This window comes from Antechinus flavipes, chromosome 1 (assembly GCF_016432865.1).
Source record: "Antechinus flavipes isolate AdamAnt ecotype Samford, QLD, Australia chromosome 1, AdamAnt_v2, whole genome shotgun sequence".
NCBI lineage: Eukaryota > Metazoa > Chordata > Mammalia > Dasyuromorphia > Dasyuridae > Antechinus > Antechinus flavipes.
This window is the reverse complement of record NC_067398.1, coordinates 126,789,538-126,807,833: the sequence shown is the minus strand read 5'-3', so window position 1 is coordinate 126,807,833 and position 18,296 is coordinate 126,789,538. Positions and strand designations below refer to the sequence as shown.

At 33.5% G+C, this 18,296-nt stretch overlaps 1 protein-coding gene across 1 annotated transcript; it reads right to left on the bottom strand.

Moving 5' to 3' along the window:
- Positions 1-1,123: 1,123 nt before the first annotated feature.
- RIMOC1 (RAB7A interacting MON1-CCZ1 complex subunit 1) lies at positions 1,124-17,975 on the bottom strand. The gene is made up of 6 exons (XM_051990385.1): positions 17,630-17,975; positions 15,202-15,308; positions 10,882-11,028; positions 8,021-8,152; positions 7,086-7,200; positions 1,124-3,848 (listed from the first exon to the last, which is right to left on the bottom strand). Exons 1-6 carry the CDS (start codon positions 17,733-17,735, stop codon positions 3,565-3,567), a joined length of 891 nt encoding a protein of 296 aa, XP_051846345.1. The 5' UTR covers positions 17,736-17,975; the 3' UTR covers positions 1,124-3,564.
- Between the last annotated feature and the right edge of the window lie 321 nt (positions 17,976-18,296).

Genomic DNA, 18,296 nt, shown 5'->3' with positions numbered 1-18,296 from the left:
AGAAGCTGGGCTATGTGAGTTGAAACTTGAGCAATCTTGAAGGAAGTTAAGGATTCTCTAAGGCAGAGATGATAAGGTTGGGAGAAACAACTTGTGCAGACAGAGCTAGGTCTTGTAGTTCTGTATGCAGAGGGGAGCAGCTGAGTTATCCTGACTAGAACAAAGGTAGAATATATAGAACATGATGTGCCCCAAACCTGGAAAGACAAGATTGTGAAGAATTTTAGATGCCAAACAGAAAAGTTTCTATTTTATCCTAAGGGCAACAAATTGCCAAATTAGGTAGTAGAGCGACACAGTCAGACATGTTTTAGGAATATGAATTTAGAAGCCAAATGGAAGATGGATCAAATTTGGGGGGGACAAGGCGGAGGGCGCATGCAAGTAGTGGTGGAAACAGAGATATTCACCCACTTCAATTAAAAATCACACAGTAGTTCTCAGCTATACAAGAATTGTAAATGTGCCATAAGGTCCCACATAGTTATAGGAAATCACTATTTGTCAGAAGTTCCCTAGTTAATAACATGCAATGAGCATGGCAGAGGAAATTCCTGAAACACCCATAGTCCCTTCTTAGAGATTGGAAGTTTAGGGTCCTCCCCATTTGTTGCATGTGTAAACATGGCCACTTCTGCTGCCTCTCTCATTGGTAAAAATTAATTAATAATCCCCAGAAAATATAAATCTGAATTTGTTAAAAGTTTTGTCACTTCCCATAATTAATAAGCTAATTAATGAAAAACTGGACATCCTGATTTTCAGCTTTTACTGTTTCCTCAACAAAATATATTTCTCACAGTCACACTGGGAAGAAAGCTATTTTGTTCTTATAGAATGACAATTGTTATTATAATAATGCCTTCTTACATCAAATTTTATTATTATCTCACTCTACCTCACAACTATGAGATAGGTAGTCAGGTAGTAGTATCTCTATTTTACAGATACGGAAATAAGGTTCAGAAAATTTAAGTAACTTGGCCAAGAAGCCATACTTAATCAGTGACAATGGTAAGATTTAAATCTTTTTAGTGTGCCTGCTATAATCAAAACAATCACTTGATGAACTCTCACAGTAATAAAGATGGCAAAGTTTACTAAAAAAGATGAACTCTCAAAATTCAAATCAATAAACATTTATTAAACACCTAATATGTACAAGGCATTATATTAAATACTGAGGATAAAGGCATAAAACATCCTGCCTGCAAGCTTATTATATTTTCCTATAAACATGTAACATTTATATATACACACAAATACACACACACACACTCACACACACACATATATCTATATATAAGGTAAACCAAAAAAAAAAAAAAAAAAAAAAAGGAAGAGCATCAAAAACCAAGGGGGTGAGGAAGGAGAGAAAACATTAAAATAGATTTTATGTAAATGATGGTCCCATAACTGACCCCTGGAGAAAAAAAGAGGTTTCTAGAAAATGGATTGGGGAAGCAGGGCATTTCTGGTTACAGGAGCAGGTTATATGAAAGTCCTGAGACAGAGTTTGAAAGCAATTTGGAATTATACTTCAATTAAACTTCCTTTGACCCGATGGTATCACTATTAGTCATATGCTTCAAAAACATTAAATATAGGAAGGGATCCCTATTTATAGCAGCAATTTTTGTTATAGTAAAGAAGTGGAAACTAAGGGGATGTGATGAACTAAGGGGGAATAGATGAACAAATTCTGGTTTAAGGATATAATTGTATCAAAACAAATAACAAAAAGAATAAGTTCAGAGAAATCGGGAAGAGTCATATGAACTGCTACAGAATGAAATGAGCAAAACCGGAACAATTTATGTTACTATACTATCCTAAAGAAAAACGACTTTGAAAGCCTTAAGAACTCTGAGCAATACAATAACCACAACTCCATACAGTAATGAAGTATGTCTCCTACTTTCTAAAAGAAAAGTGATGAACTAAAAGAACAAAATGACATACAGATTACTTTGTAATATAGTCTGTGTGTGAATCTGTTTTGAAAGGATTGACAGAATTTTTTTGAGGAGGGAAAGATTTATATTTATATTTGAAATAGAGAGAAAGCTAGTTACAGTGATAGCAAAAAAAATAAATAGAATCAATGAAGAGAAAGATGAATCTTCAAAAGAAGACAGTAATAAGCAAGATAGATTTTAACATTTGGATATATCATATACTTTAAAAAAGGAAACAAGTGGGATATAAAAAAGGTTTATGATTTCATATGCAATCCTGTTTTCTGTTCTTTGCATAGTGAAATGTTCATGTCTGCTAGCATTTGTCAAGTTTGGGATGAAAATAATAATTTTTTAAAAGCTAAGAAATTAGAAGGATATGGAACATCAATAAGTTTATGAGAAAGTACATTAGGAGGACACAAACATCAATAAATTCGTGAAGTCAATTAAACAGTTTGATTGGAGCATAGTTATTAAGGAAATGGAAAAAAAGATGGATACATTGTGAAGGTAGAATCAATATGACCTGGCAACTGGCGCTATTGTTTATCCTTTATTTTCAAAGAGAACCAGTGACATCATAGGACGATGTCTTGACTCCAGTGTGAAATGGATTTAAGTGAGGCAAAGTCATCATCTTTGTTGATTACTCTCTTCTAGTCATCAAACTTCAATGACAAAAAACAAGACAAGGTGACTGGCAATGGCCTGGGGTGCCATGCATTATCTTGACATCGTTGTTGTCAAGATTGAAGGGCTCTACAACACTTGCATCAGACATCTTCATGGCCGCTGGGACAAAATGTTCTCATCAGCCCATCATGCATGGGGCTAAATCTTCCTGTACTTGGGGGGACATCGCCCCAACTCACCAACAGGCCAAGGGGTTTGGGGCTTGTTATGCTCCACCTGATCTGGCCCCTTTGGCCTGGATGGTTTTAGTAGGAGATGGCCATACAGTATGCTACAGCTTCTTAGAGTCAGAGATGAGAGTTGGGTGATAGATACCAAAAGTAGATAAATATTCTACAAAAGAGCTTGGCAAGTGTCCTCACACCAGAAGTGCTTGTCCTCTCTGATCAACTTATCTATTGGTAGCAATGAGGGAGAGAGAAGAATAATTGATGGCTTATAAGATTATGAACCTGCCCATCTAGAAAGATGGTGGCAACTTCAACCCAACTACAAAAAGTATGGAAGAAGTAGGCTTTGGTGAAAAGGAATGGAAAGGAATAGACAAAAAACTTACCATACCCTCAAACAACTAAATAAGTTACTATCAGATTCTTAACCTTGAGATATTTGGAAGCTTTCCCATTAAAATTCAGGGTATACTGAAGTCTCTTTTAGAAGTTAGAAATATTCAGCAATTCATTTATATAATCAGATTGTCATTTAAGATGTTATTTCAGAAGTTTAAAATCTTTTAAAAATCAATGATGTATAGCTTAACAGATAAAAACTATAACCATACTGAATTATAAAACGTGAGTTAAAATTACATTATTTAAAATAAGCAAGTCTTTTTTTTTACCACAGTCCTTGGGGGAAAAAAAAATATCTTTGTGGAAAAAAGAAAAAAATTAGCACAGATTAAAATGGATTAGTGATGGCAATGTTGGAAGAAATCTAGTATTTGTTTTGCATTTGTTGTATTCCATGACTGTCCTTTCAAGGGTCCTTCACAAATAGATATATATTTTCTTAAAATTTTTTCTCCTATTTCTCGAAAATCCAAGGATTTTTCAAGTGAAGTGCTGCTTGTCCCAGGTCCATTAATGTCTATGTCACAATTTTCTGGATCTTCATTTACACAATACTTCAGTCCCCAATAACACATTTCTCCACTGTACATCATGGCCAGCAAATGCGTGTCACTGAACACACCTAAAAAAATCATTTAAGTTGAGATTATAATAATAAAATTGAATTATTTAGTATTTCCTTAAAAGATTCTATAATAACCTCTATTTTTTTTAGTTTTTCCTATATATAAAAAACTTCAAATAATTACAATTTGATCAATCAAAACACTTAGTTAAATGGCATTCTTTTCTCCATATTTCATTTTTGGAAAATGTTATGTCATAATACAACAAACTGTCAGAGCTATACATTTTTATAAAATTTCCAGAATATACAAAATTTAGCCCAAAATCATAAATCTTTCTTCTGTAACACATTATGCAATTCATAGGTACTCAAAATCATGACTTTAAAGCACTTCAAGACTTAAGGGGAAAAAAAAGTTTTTGCTATACATTACTGTTTACAGCAATAAAAGGCATTAAAACATTTTAGAAATATAAAGTTGATGAAACAAAAACAAGTTTCTAAATTGACCAGAAAATCCCAAATACTAAATCTAGATCAAGTTTTCAAATATAATTTATCTGTCATTAATAATTAAGATTTGATGAATTATGAGACAAAATGTAATAAACCTATTCAATAAATGTTTATTAAGTATCAACTATGTAGAAAAGTACAAAGAAAGATACTAAGGGTGTAAGACAAAAACAAGTTAGTCTCTGTTCTCTTTATATTCTATTAAAGAGACAGAATATATACAGAGATGAGTAATAAATGGTAATTTGAGCAGAAAGCACTAATAACTGAGGGGATTGGGAAGGCTTTATACAGAGGATGGCACATAAAGGAAGATGAAAAGGAAGAATTATTTGCCAGGCAGCTGTGTCTACAGGGGCAAAGAAAGAGCCAGTAGAAATGATGAAAAAAGGAATGACTGATTGGGCAACCAACTAGAGGAAAAATATATGATGATGTAGAGAAGAGAGCCTGGGCAAGGAAGGCCACTTCTTTCCAAAAAACTAAAGCAAAGGAAAGGAGATATAAAGGGATTAAACTAGGAGAGATTATAGAGATGGTAATAGATGGGAGGCAAGGCTATACTTACTGAATAGGATGAAAAAGAAGTATTTAAAGAACAGGGTTAGAATAGTCACTACAATGAAAATAGTAGAGAATCCATCAGGGAAGAACAAAAGGATCTTTATGAAGCACAAAGGACTCAAATGAGATAAACAATAGTAGACCTAATCTTCATAAGTAGAGTGACTTTTTCCTATTAGCATTCAAGGGAAAGGTAGATCACAAATGACTGAAGGCTGTGAACTGACGAATGAACAGGCATTTTTTTTTTTTTTTTTGGGGGGGGGGGAGTGTCTTACAGTACAGAATATAATACATAGTTAACCTGTTAGAGACAGGATCAATAAGGTAAAGAAAGAAATGTAAGAACAGAAAAGGAGTGATGGAGAGAAAAGTGAATTCCAGAGGGATTAGAGGTTGAAGTTAGGTTAAAGAACATGCTTATGAAGAGTGAAGCAAATGAAGATGGAAGGATGCAGAAGTATGGATGAACGGAATTTTCAGAATTCAGAAACATAATAGTGGTACAGCTGGGGGAGAAGTAGGAGCTCTAAAATATACAAATGATTGAGGAGGAATAAAGATGTAGGCCCTATAAGCTGAATCAACTATTTAAAGGCAGCAAATGTGAAAGATTCATGACTTCATCATTGCCAGAGACAAAGGAACTAAAGTACAGTCAAGAGAATACCTTACTTTACCAAACGTTTAGATAGGCAGGATATTCTCACTTCTGTGGAGGTTAAATGACTATTCCTAGTCACACATCTAGTAAATGTCTGATATACAATTTTTCTGTAAAAAGTATAAAGGTACTTAATAAAGATTAAAGAAATATAATCATTTTCAAAAAGTATATTCGTACCTACCATCTAGGGGAGGGAGTGGGGGAAAGGAGGGAAAAATTTAGAACAGAAGGTTTTGCAAGGGTCAATGTTGAAAAATTACCCATGTATATGTTTTGTAAATAAAAAGCTTTAATAATTTTTTTTAAAAGCCAAAACAAACAAAAAAAAATGATGATTAAAAAAAAGTATAGTCATGCTTTTTCAATTAGGGCATTTAAAAGGTAAAAATCTCTTAAGATTTTGGATCTTAGAAAATAAAATCATAGGATGTAAAAAAGACAAATGAAATTTAATACTTCGAACTTTGTAAATGAAAGGTACTTTGTACATAAAAAGCAGAACCTCAGTGTATTGCTGTAGCACAGTATACTACAGTTACACAATGCACATATCTAAATAATCATCACATGCATAATTCTTTGAAGAAACAAGCCTCTTCACTTTAAACCAATGCCAATGTTTTTAAAGCCATGAATTTTAACTTCATCAGAATAAATAATGGGATAGTTCATAGGAATCTTAGACAAACTGAAAATATGAAAATCTATTTTTATACAATGAAAAATCACGGAATACTCATTCACTTGAAATGAAGGTCAACAAAGTCTAATTATAAAAACTTGTTATACCTTGCAGAGAACTGCCAATAGTTTGAAAGACACAATTTATTAAATATTACTCCAAATTCACAATTTGTGTAGCAGCATTTTAAGAACTAATGGCTGAGCCTCACTCTGCTCATCTATTAACAAAAAAAGATGCAGCCAGCACCAGGAAACTTACCACAGTGTAATACAGCAATGCTTTGAAGCCCTTAAAGTTCTATGTATATGCGAGCTATGGTTATTATAAAAATCACTTATTAAAGTCAGTGTAAAAGGAACCTGATTCATGCTATTTTCTCTTCTTTAATGGGTAATTCCATTCCAAATCTGATCTAAATATCTAGTTCTCACAACTGAAAAGAACTGTTGTTTATACCATCACAGATTTTCTATTTGCTTCCAGAGAGAGAACTATGGAGAGTGAATGCAGATAGAAACATACTGTTTTTACCTTTTTATTTTCTTTCTCATGGTTTTTCCCTTTTGTTCTGATTTTTCTCTCCCAATATGACTTATGTGAAAAATGTAAAAAACAAACAAATAAAAAAAGAACGTACTTGGTATGACCTAAAAAGAAACTTTAAAATAATACTAATTTCATAGATTTCTAACATTACAAGAAATTTCTCATCTTCAGTTAAATTCTAAGAAAAAATATTTTGTAGTCTAATCAACTTACACCTAAGCATAATTTTATATATCTGGCTCCCAATAATTCCCCAAAATGCAATATCCATAGAATTTTTAAATTTTAAATAAACACATAAAGATCATGCTACCTTCACTAAGTAATTTTGCTGTATCCATGTCTTGAAAAGAAACATCTTCATTCAGTTGAAGAGGGCATCGAAACTTAAACATCTGTAGCAAGTAATTGATTCCATCAGTGAGGCACTAAAGTAAAGTAAAAAATTGTATGTTATATGCCAAGTCACAAAAATTTTAGACATTAACTTTGGTGGTTCATGCTCATTTTAATGGCATAAAGTCATTTTATCACTACGCAAAATGTCCATGATATAATAACACAAAACTAGCCATGGCAATTACTAAGAAAAAAAAAAAGTTAATGCTTCCATTAACAAAAAGACTGCACCCAGCAAGACCTAATTCTGTTGAATATTGACTTTCTAGATTTATTGCTAGGTAAGATCCTTTCCTGATAATTGCTTCTAAACATATATAGCAATTACATAAATATTTGATGGCATTAGCCATCAAGACAACAAGCACTCAGGAAAAGGTTTTGTTTGTTCACATTAACAACACTTGGCACATTCCTTAAATTAACAAAACCACACAATCCTAGAACTGAAAGAGACATTGAGATCACTCAATAAAGTTCCTTGACTATCCTACTTCCTCCACATAGCCAGACTAATCCAGACTAAATCCAGACTAAAAAACGCATTCCAAGTGGAAGACTTTACAACCTCCATAAAAAATATCGATATTTAAATGTCAAAAAAATTGTTATTTATTGCCCATCGAAATCCTGATTGTTATACTATCCATTTCTTCTTCTCTTTCATTAGAACCACTAAAAAGGACTTGAAAAGTGGATAAATCTTATTTAGTCAAGCATGTTTGGGCCTGACTAAAATATAGGCATAAAGATTAATACATTTTACTTATAATAGAAAAAAAAAGAAGTATACTTGAAATTGATCATCAACACCATACAATATATCCATAATGACAGACAGCTTTTTACCTTTTTAAGCACATCTGTATTTGTTGATTGCCACTCTCCTCTTTCTGTGATAGTATGGCAATACATATAGAGTAAAGCTCCTCTTCTCCAATAAAGGCATTCTAGTAGTTCTGTACCAAGCATATCAGAGTGCTGAAAGAAAAGCATTATTGAATGAAGAAATTTTAATTTTCACATGGCTTACAATTTTTTTTAAATCAACCAAATTTTACATCAACACTTGTACTTCATAGTGTTAAACATGCAAAAAAAGCATTTTGCACAATGGTAAAATATGGAGTACTCATTCACTTTAAAGAAGAATTATTCTTACTAAAATATTTGCAGCAAGTTTTTCTAAGGTAGCTTTTTCCAAAACTAATTTGTAAATGGAATACTTTGGGGCTTGAAATATTTTCAGAAAAACTTATAAGTGATAGAGCAAGAGGTCTGGAAGAATAAGATCACCTCTGATCTAAAAGTAGGAACAGTAGTTGTTCCATTTCCATACATGCCTCTTTGTCTATGAAATATTAATTGGGAAAATATCATTAATATAAGCATTTTCCTATAGAACTGTATAGAATAGAATGCCAACTCTGTGCAATAAAGTTGGAGATACATCCTTAAAAACTTAAAATACACTTCTGTATTTTATACTTAATTATATACTCAACTTTTCAGGAACTCATCCCTTGCCTAAAATGTAGTGTGTTATCATTATTTATGTATTCCAACTCCAATGAAATATATCATTGTTTACTTATTTCAGTTCCTCTGAAATAAAGTAATGAAATATGTGACCAATGATAACACACTACATTTTAGGCAAGGGATGAGTTCCTGAAAAGTTGAGTATATAATTAAGTATAAAATACAGAAGTGTATTTTAAGTTTTTAAGAATGTATCTCCAACTTTATTGCACAGAGTTGGCATTCTATTCTATACAGTTCTATAGGAAAATGCTTATATTAATGATATTTTCCCAATTAATATTTCATAGACAAAGAGGCATGTATGGAAATGGAACAACTACTGTTCCTACTTTTAGATAAGAGGTGATCTTATTCTTCCAGACCTCTTGCTCTATCACTTATAAGTTTTTCTGAAAATATTTCAAGCCCCAAAGTATTCCATTTACAAATTAGTTTTGGAAAAAGCTACCTTAGAAAAACTTGCTGCAAATATTTTAGTAAGAATAATTCTTCTTTAAAGTGAATGAGTACTCCATATTTTACCATTGTGCAAAATGCTTTTTTTGCATGTTTAACACTATGAAGTACAAGTGTTGATGTAAAATATTTCAAGCCCCAAAGTATTCAAAGCCTCAGACAAATTTTTTAAAAATAATCTATTTTAAATGAAACCTGAGAGGCAGTATGGCTTAGTGGATAAGAGTATTGGACTTAGTATCAGAAAGACCTTGGTTCAAAATCAGCCTGAAATACTAAATAAGTGGCCTTGAGCAAATCCCTTCACTACTTTTAAGGATTTTCTCAAAGCAGGATATTTTTATGTTAGCTATAAAAAGACATTCAATAAAATGATTATTAAAAAAGAAAACTACTAATTAGCATTCTTTGTGAGAAAATAAAGAATACTAAATTTTGCAAAATAATGAATAATCATATTTTTAAAAATTAAAAAATGGTTTTAATGCATTTTTGTTTTACTAATGTTCTAAAATCTGTAAAATATAAAAATGAGAAACTTGCAATATAACCTTCTTCATTTTTCTTAGCATTTTACATTTTTAAAAATTTAACTTAATTTTTTTTTGTTAACAAACTTTTATTTTCTCTCCTCCCTATCCCCCCTGCAAATAATTAAAACAAGTTTAAAATAAAACTCCTATAAGAAATAACATTCAAGTGAAACAAATTCCTATGCTGGCCATGTCCAAAAATATGTCTCACTTTGTATTTTATAAGGCCATCATCTCTCTGGTAGGAGGTGGGTACAGTGCTTCAGCTCTATCCTCTGGAATGCTTTGTCACTGCATTGATAAAAGTTCTAAAATCTTTCATTTTGCTTTTATCACTCTGTCATCATCGTATAAATGGTTTTTAATCCTATTCTTTACCAATTCATGGTGAAACTAGGTGAGAGGACAAAATTCTTGACCTTGAGGGAAGACCCTCAGTTCAAATCCTGTCTCAGACACTTTATATTTGTGTGACTCTGGGCAAGTTACCTATTCTCTCTAAATCTCAATTTCCTCATCTGTAAAATGAGGACATTAATAGCATGTACTTCTTAAGACTGTTATTAGGAATGAGAATAGATGTGTGTGTGTGTGTGTGTGTGTGTGTGTGTGTGTGTGTGTGTGTATATCTTTTGCTAACCTTAAAGCATGATATAAAAGCTACCTGTTATTATTCATGCATTTATAATCTATAATCTTTTCTATCCTTTTTCAGGGAGAGTAATCCTATCTCAAGAGCAGAAAAAAAGTTTCTTTCTTGTTCTTCTAATTTCTTTATAAGAGCATTGGTCTAAGTCATGTATTGATTTGGAACTTATCTTGGGGTGAAATGTTAGTTTAGACCTAATTTTTACCAGACTTTTTTCCCAGTAATTTTTGTCAAATATTGAATTCTTATCCTAATAACTGGGTTCTATGAGTTTATACAACACTCTACTACTGATTTTGTTTGCATTTATGTGCTACGTATCTAATCTGCTCTGCTGACCAACCTCTCTAGATTTTAACTATAAACAAGTCATTTTGATAAATATTGTTCTGCAGTATAATTTGAGACCTGATGTGGTCTTCTTATTCAATCTTTACTCAAAATAGAATACATGACATAAGGAGAAGAATAATAAAAGTTAAGGATTATCCATGTTTCAATATAGTTCAGAGTAGCTCTATACTCACTTTTGCATGCAGATTAGTTTCTTTAATTACAACTTCTGGTTCTGAAAGAATAGTGATTAACTCTTTTACTTTTGGTAAAGAAGTGTCTTCTGGAAAATCTTCATCTACCAACTTATTCTCTTCATAATATGTCATGTCCAATATAGCCTGCAGAAATGGGAGGGGAGTGGAATGGGAAGAAAATATTTAATTAAGAAATTCAAACCCAAAAGGATGATTTTTCTAAATGTGTGATGTGCATCATGAGTTGATAACTGATGAGGAGAAACTGACTTAAGGAAAAACAAATGGAGCTAACATATTAGGCAGAGATTTTGTAATCAAAACCATCCATTTCATATTCCATAATCTTTTCTATCCTTTTTAGAGAAAGTAATAATACAGTAATAATTTCTCCATAAAGCAGCTATGTAAGCCCCTTCTGACTGAGAAACAAGCCTTAGTCCATAAAAAGTTCAGATTAATAAGCATTCAGTTCCTATCATATGTAAACACTGATTGCACTGGGCAAGACATGAACTCAAGTGGTCTCTACATCTCTGGACATTTAATTTAATGAAGAATAAGACTCATATAAATATCAACAGTATAAAGTAATACCTGAAAAGTTATCAAAGAGGTTTACTACAATTCAACACCTAACATTTCCACTGGTGGGCTAGAAATCCCCCAATTTGTATATTCCTCTACCACTCTAAACTGCATAAGAAGGTATTAAGAAATGAGTGTCTCTGTGTACCTTTGCACATCAAAACTGATTTAAGTTTCCTAGTTAATGGTTTTCTGCTTTTCACTGTGATCCTCTATCTAAATAAATCTTCAAAAGCTGACATTCTGCATCCATCTGTTGTAATCTCTTCCTCTTCTAGTCTCACTTTTCATAGAATTCTAGACTAAGCACTGCAATAAATCTTAGAAGACTAATTCAACTAGTCACATTCAGAGTTCTTTCCTTTAAATTTTCATACCATCTTGATTTGGGTACAGTTAATTTTAATCTTCCTTTCCCTTCTCTCTTTCTCTTTCCCCCTCTTTTTTTTTTTTTTTTCCGTAGCTATGTTTTCTTTTTTTTATTTCTGCCTCTCTCTCTTTCCTTTTCATTAAAGGATCTGAATACAAGAAGGAGAAATGTAAAGTACTAAATTTAAGTCAAATTTGGATAGTTAGGTCTTCATGAAAACATTTAATCTGTTTTTAGTTCCTTAAAAGAAAAAAATTTTCCAATTAAAATTGAAATAAATGCTTATATTTAGTTATTATATATGTTTATATATACACAGGAAAGAACTACCTCCACTTTCTCATTACTCATTCATTTTTCAATCCCTTACAATCAGGCTTCCACTTTAGTAAAAACTGCTATTAAAAAAAAAAAAAAGCCAAAAACTGGTGGTCTCTTAAATGAAAATGCTTTACCTTCCTTGACCATTCCCTGTAACTTCTACAGCATTTATCTATTTAACTCTTCCTTCTTGATCTCTCTTTATAAAGAGATCTTGATTTCTTTATTTCCCCCTTTGCCCTAAACATAGTATTCTTCCCTTCCCTCTCCTCTTCTGTGTTGGGTTCTACTCTTCCTTTAAAAAAAAATACACATTTCTTTGACTCAACAGTCACTTTCCAACACACTATACAATATGTTCCTTGAAGACAATTAAACAATACTCCCAAATAGTATGATTGCTATATAAATTTCTCCACACCTCAAAACTTCTAAACTAAATATTCCCTATTTCTACTGTTGACACCACGACCACCTTTCAGTTTCTGAAGCTTAAAACCTGAGACACCATGGGCCTTCCCTTCTCCATTGCATCTAACCACCTATTAAACCTTGTCAATTCTAGCTCCACAGCTCTCCCCTCAAACCACCATTTTATTTTAGATTCTCATTTTTCTCATCTGGACTCTTTCAAGCTTCTCCTACCTGATTTTGTTGCTTCCAGGTGTCATCCCACTGCTTTAACTTTTCTTACCAAAGCTGCCAAAAAAAAAAAAAAAATCTTCCTAATATTAAGAACTCTATAATTCTAAAGACCCAAAATCCCAATATATGTCACTCTCTTGCTAAAATCATTCATTAGCTCTCTACTGACTAAATCTCCTTAGCCTAATATTTAAGGCCTTCTACTATCTGGCTCTAACTACTTCTTTTGTTTTATTTCAATTCCAGTTGAAGCAAAATACTACTGTTCATTGAATCTGACAAGTCATCTCCAGACTTTGAGCATTCCCCACAGGCTGTCAAGTACACTACCTCACTATCGCCTTGGACACTCATTCTTTCCCATGACTTCTATGGCATTCTGAATAAGAAAGAAAAATATAAAGTACTAAATTTAAGTCAAATTTGGACAGTTAGGTCTTTATGAAAACATTTAATTTTTAATTATTGGGCTAGGGGCTGGCGGTATACCTACCTGGCGGTATACCTACGGTTTCAGTTCCCTCAATTATAAAATTAGGGGTTTGGTACTAGATGGTTGTTAAGGTCCCTTCCAAGCCTAACTCCTCCAATCATATGATTCATTCATCTCTGAGGAGTTCTGATCCACAGTCACACAAATGCAATTCCTACAATTTAGGTATGCTGCCTCTGAGTGGAGGCAGTATGCCACAAATACCTCAACCAAGCAGTAATAAAACAACATGTGTGTCTAGATAGAATACTTAAATCCCCATAGATTCATAGTCCTGAATTTCTCACCCACTTTATAAAAAAAAGTGATTAAAATAGTCAAATAAAACATTTTTAAAAAAGATCAATACAGATAATAACAAATCTTTTTAAAGATAAATCTTTCAGTGAAAAAAAAACTATACTCCTTTGATAGTGTGTCTTCCTTTTCTTACCTTTTCTAACTTCTTAATATTTTAGTCTAATTATAAACTTATATATAAAACAATTAGAATATTCTGTAATAAGTGACTCTAAAACTTGAAATGCTATAAAAGCTTTTGGGTCATTTGCTCCCAACTTTAAGTATGGGCATTATGACTTTAGTATAATTTTAAGATACCTTCCACAGTCTGATCTCCCTTTTTTGCCATAAAGTTAAAAAAAAAAAAAAAAAAAAAAAAAGGAAAGAAAACATTTGTTACTCTGCTTCGTAAAGAGGTATGGCATGATATAGTTGAACAAACAGCTCCAGCATTTGCTTACTATGTACCTTGATAAAATTACTTAACCACTCTAAATGTTGATTTCCTCATTTGTAAAGTTAAGAAGATCAGATTGTATGGTAGCAGTTGGCATATATTACTCTCTTGCAGATATCTCATTTGATCCTCACAACCCAGGGGAGGTAGGCAGATGAAATATTATTTTATGGAGAAAAAAATAAAAAGTAATTTGGGTGGGAACACTACCAACAACTTTCTATCTCAGTGCTTCTCTGGCCCTTCTCAATGCCTGAAATGTACTTTTTCCTCATCTCTTCCTCACAGAATTCTTTTCTTCCTTCCTTAAACATCTTCTACATGAAGGCTTTCTTGATCTTCTTAATAGGCAGTGCCTTCCTTTTCAAACTTTCTGAAATTAACTTTGTATTTCTTCTTTTTATATTTACTCTCTATATACTTATATATGTATGTTGTCTTCCCAAAAAGAACATAAGCCCCATAAAAGCAGGACTGTTTCATTTATTGCTAGGTATTCTACTAGCACCTAGCCCAATATCTAGCATATAATTAGGTGCTAAATAAATGATTACTGATTGACTGATTAGAAAAGGTCTCAGGCAGGAGACGACATTTGGGCAGACACTTGAGTGAAATTGTAGAAATAAGGGTAATAATGAGCAAGGTGTGAGATGGAATGGAATGTACAAGAGCAAGAGCAAGTAAAGGCTACTTTAACTGAAAGGAAAATTATGTGAGGGGGAATAATAAAGAATATATCTAAAAAGATCAATTAGAATCAAAATGTGAAAAGCTTCAAGTGCCAAACAGAAGACTTTGTATAAAAAACTATGGAGATAGTGAAGCTTTTTTAAGAAGTAAGGCCAGGTCCTATGCTTTGAGGGTTTTTGTTTTTTGTTTTTTGTTTGTTTTATTTTGGGGGGGTGCAGAACAAAGCTATCTTTAACCTCCCTCTCTAATGAAAAGTGCTAGAAATTATTTTTTGTTCATTTCCCACATCAATTCCCATCTTACATAGAAAATACTTAACAAACTATTTCCATATAATAAGAGCATTTGGACAAGCAAAATGAAACATAAATTTTGACCAATTAATTAGCTTCAGCTAACACTTGAACACATATATACATATCCACCATCCCCACTACACAAGAAGTTTATTTTAACAAATTAATCTACCTGTGTGTAAAGCTTTATAAGAACTGATGGATTCACATTTTCTTCATCTTCTTCACAAAGGACTTTTAATTTCTCAAGAGAAGTAGAAGCCTGAATTAAAAATATATCTGTTAAGAAATGAGTACAATGGTTATTCAGTATCTTTGCCAAAACAATTTTTAAAAACCTATCTTAATTATCTCCCAAAAGTATTGTTTTATAGTTTATCTTCTGTAATAGGATTACCACTAGTTCCACCTTGTGCTTTAAAGATAATATTGGTAGCAAAACATTTCAAATTTTGCTTCTTCTTGTAGGTCTGGTATTTTCTGCAATATTTCTTTTATAATATTATCCCATTTTAAAATGTTTAATAATCATAGTTAAAAGTTTAATAGCATTTTAATAATTACATTTGATGATTTAAATTTAAAAGTAATAAATTTCTCTTACAACTCAAAACCATCTTCTGCCGGGCTATATAGATGATCAAATAAAAACCTTTACTAAATTTCCTTAGGAGATATATAAATATATAAATAGCACTTTTATTAACTTCTTTTTCAGTTTTAATGTAACCATTTTTCCTTCAAAAAAACTACAGGAGAAACAAATTAGTATAATGCCTTTGTGATGTCCCTCTCAATAAAGCTATTTCTTCATTCTATTCTACCTTAATTTTTCTTTGTTTCCCTAACAACATTCCCTTACCTTATTCCTTTTCTTGCTATTCTATATATCCCTGCCCATTCATCCAAGGTTCCTAGGAATAAAATGGATACTATGGGCCTCTAAGAGTAAATGATGACTGATGGGAGAAAGGCAAGACTAAGTCTAGCAGTCAGTAGTTCCCTTGTTATCTCTGGACATAAACATTTACATTAATGACACCTTTGTTATACATTTTGATATCTTTGAAATATACATTGTGTGATTAAAAATCATAAATAAAAAAACTTTTGGAAACATAAGAGTGTACTACTTAAAATACATCACTACCAACAGGAGTTGATATATGAATGTGTAACAATTCAGAATAAAAATAATTTAGTACTGAATTTCTATTAATAGAAGCAATTTATCACTGGATTTCACATAAACGATTATAATTCAAATTTCAAAAACTAGTAAATGGGAAAAGGACACTAAACCAAATTATAAGAAATCAATTAAAATCAGATTTATTTAGCTTAAACATATAATCAATTGAAACAAATTTCTCAGCCCTTCCATAAAATGGAAAAGGCTAGGCTTTTTCCTTTCTTTCAAAATGACTTCTAGCTTTGAAAAATACCATTGGCAGACAATTATAGTTAGATTAAACTGTTCTTGTTGATGCTAGATAATGATGTAGTTACTGAATTCAACAATTAAACATCCATTTGGCACCTAATGGAGTGAGTCAACATTTATAGTTTATTATGTTCAAGGCTCTGTGCTGAAGATTGAAAAGTCATCAGTAAATGAAGGGGTTTAAATCAATCTCTAAAGTCTTTTCCAGCTCAATTATAATCCATCTGGGCCAAACTTCTGCTTCAGCTGAGCCATCACAACCACTCCCATTTAAAGACTAGTAAGTTGGATAAATTCCTAAACTCTTAGTTCTGAAGAAAAGGCACATTGAAAATCTTTCAGATAAGTGATTCTTAATTTTTTTGGTATCATGGAGCCTAATGGCAGTCTAATAAAACCTAAGGACCCCTTCTCGGAATGTTTTTAAATGCCTGAAAATTATGTATATATGTGTATATATTCATACAAATATATGAATTGTTGCTATTGAGTCACTTTCAATTGTGCCCAACTCTAGTGACCCCAATTGGGGGTTTTTTTAAGCAAAGATACAGAAGTGATTTGCCATTTTCTTCTTTACCTCATTTTGCAGATGAGGAAACTGAAGCAAACAAGGTTAAATAACTTGCCCAAGGTCACACAGCTAATAAGTATCTGAGGCTGGATTTGAATTCTGGAAGACTCATCTTTCTGACTTCAGCCCCACCGCTGGGTCACCTGGTTCCCCTATCTTTATAATATGCATATACGTGTATATATACACACATTTGTATAGTTATATAAAAACTTGAATAACGTATAATTAAAGTTTACACAGATATATATATATGTCATGTGCATATGTACGTGTGTGTGTTTATATGTTTCTCTAGTGTGTATGTATGCTAATTTTTTCCCATCCAAGTCCTCGGATAGTCCGTGGACGCCCGGTTAAGATCCCCCGATTTAGGCCAAAGCTTTCATTTGCGGCCCAAAAAAATAAGTGACTCATCAAGGTCACAGTGCCAGTGGGGACAGGGAAGTGTAGTCTGGGAGGCACCTGGGGCGCCGAGTTCCGTAGGGTTTCCGTCACTGATGACGAACTAGCCCTGCTCCCCTCGGCTCCCTCCAGCTTCATCCCCTTTCTCCGACTCCTCTCCCCTCCCCCGCCTCTCACCGTCTCCGCCGGCCGCGTCGCGGAGCGGCAGGAGGCGAGCCAGGGCCCAGTTCCCTCGGTATCCCATCAGGCGGGCCACGCTACAGCCCTCCCCGATGGCAGCCATGACGACCCCGCGGCTCTGGAAGGGGCGCCTGGCGTGAGTCCGTCACGCGGCAGGGGCGGTGACCAGCGAGGATCACCTGATCTGCATGGGAAAGGAGGGCCGCAAGCGCCAGGGGACGGGGAGAGGAGGAAGAGGAGGAGAAAAGAAAGCTTGGACCCAAGCCTAGAGAAGGTCAAACCCGTCCCGTACCGCCCCATTTTCCCCCCACTCCCTTTCCACCCAACCCAAGCAAGCCCCAGGGGCTTCTCCGGACTGAAACGAGAGCCGAATGGCGGAAACGCTAGGACACACCCCCTCCCCGCCTTCTCCTCTCCACCAATAGAAAACCGTTTCTAGCTCCACCCTAATCCTGACCCTATCAAAAGGCTGCGATGGCCAGAAAAGAGGCCATGAGGTAGTTGGACCTCTGCAGCCTGGCTGGAGTTAGGAAACCACGCCCAAAGCATGAAGTTGTCCCCGGGCCCTGCAGAAAATCTGCTGCAAGAGTAATACAAAAAAGCGCGGCCCTGCTGAGACTCTGTGATAATTACATTAATAGTAACTGAAATGTAGTACTTGAGG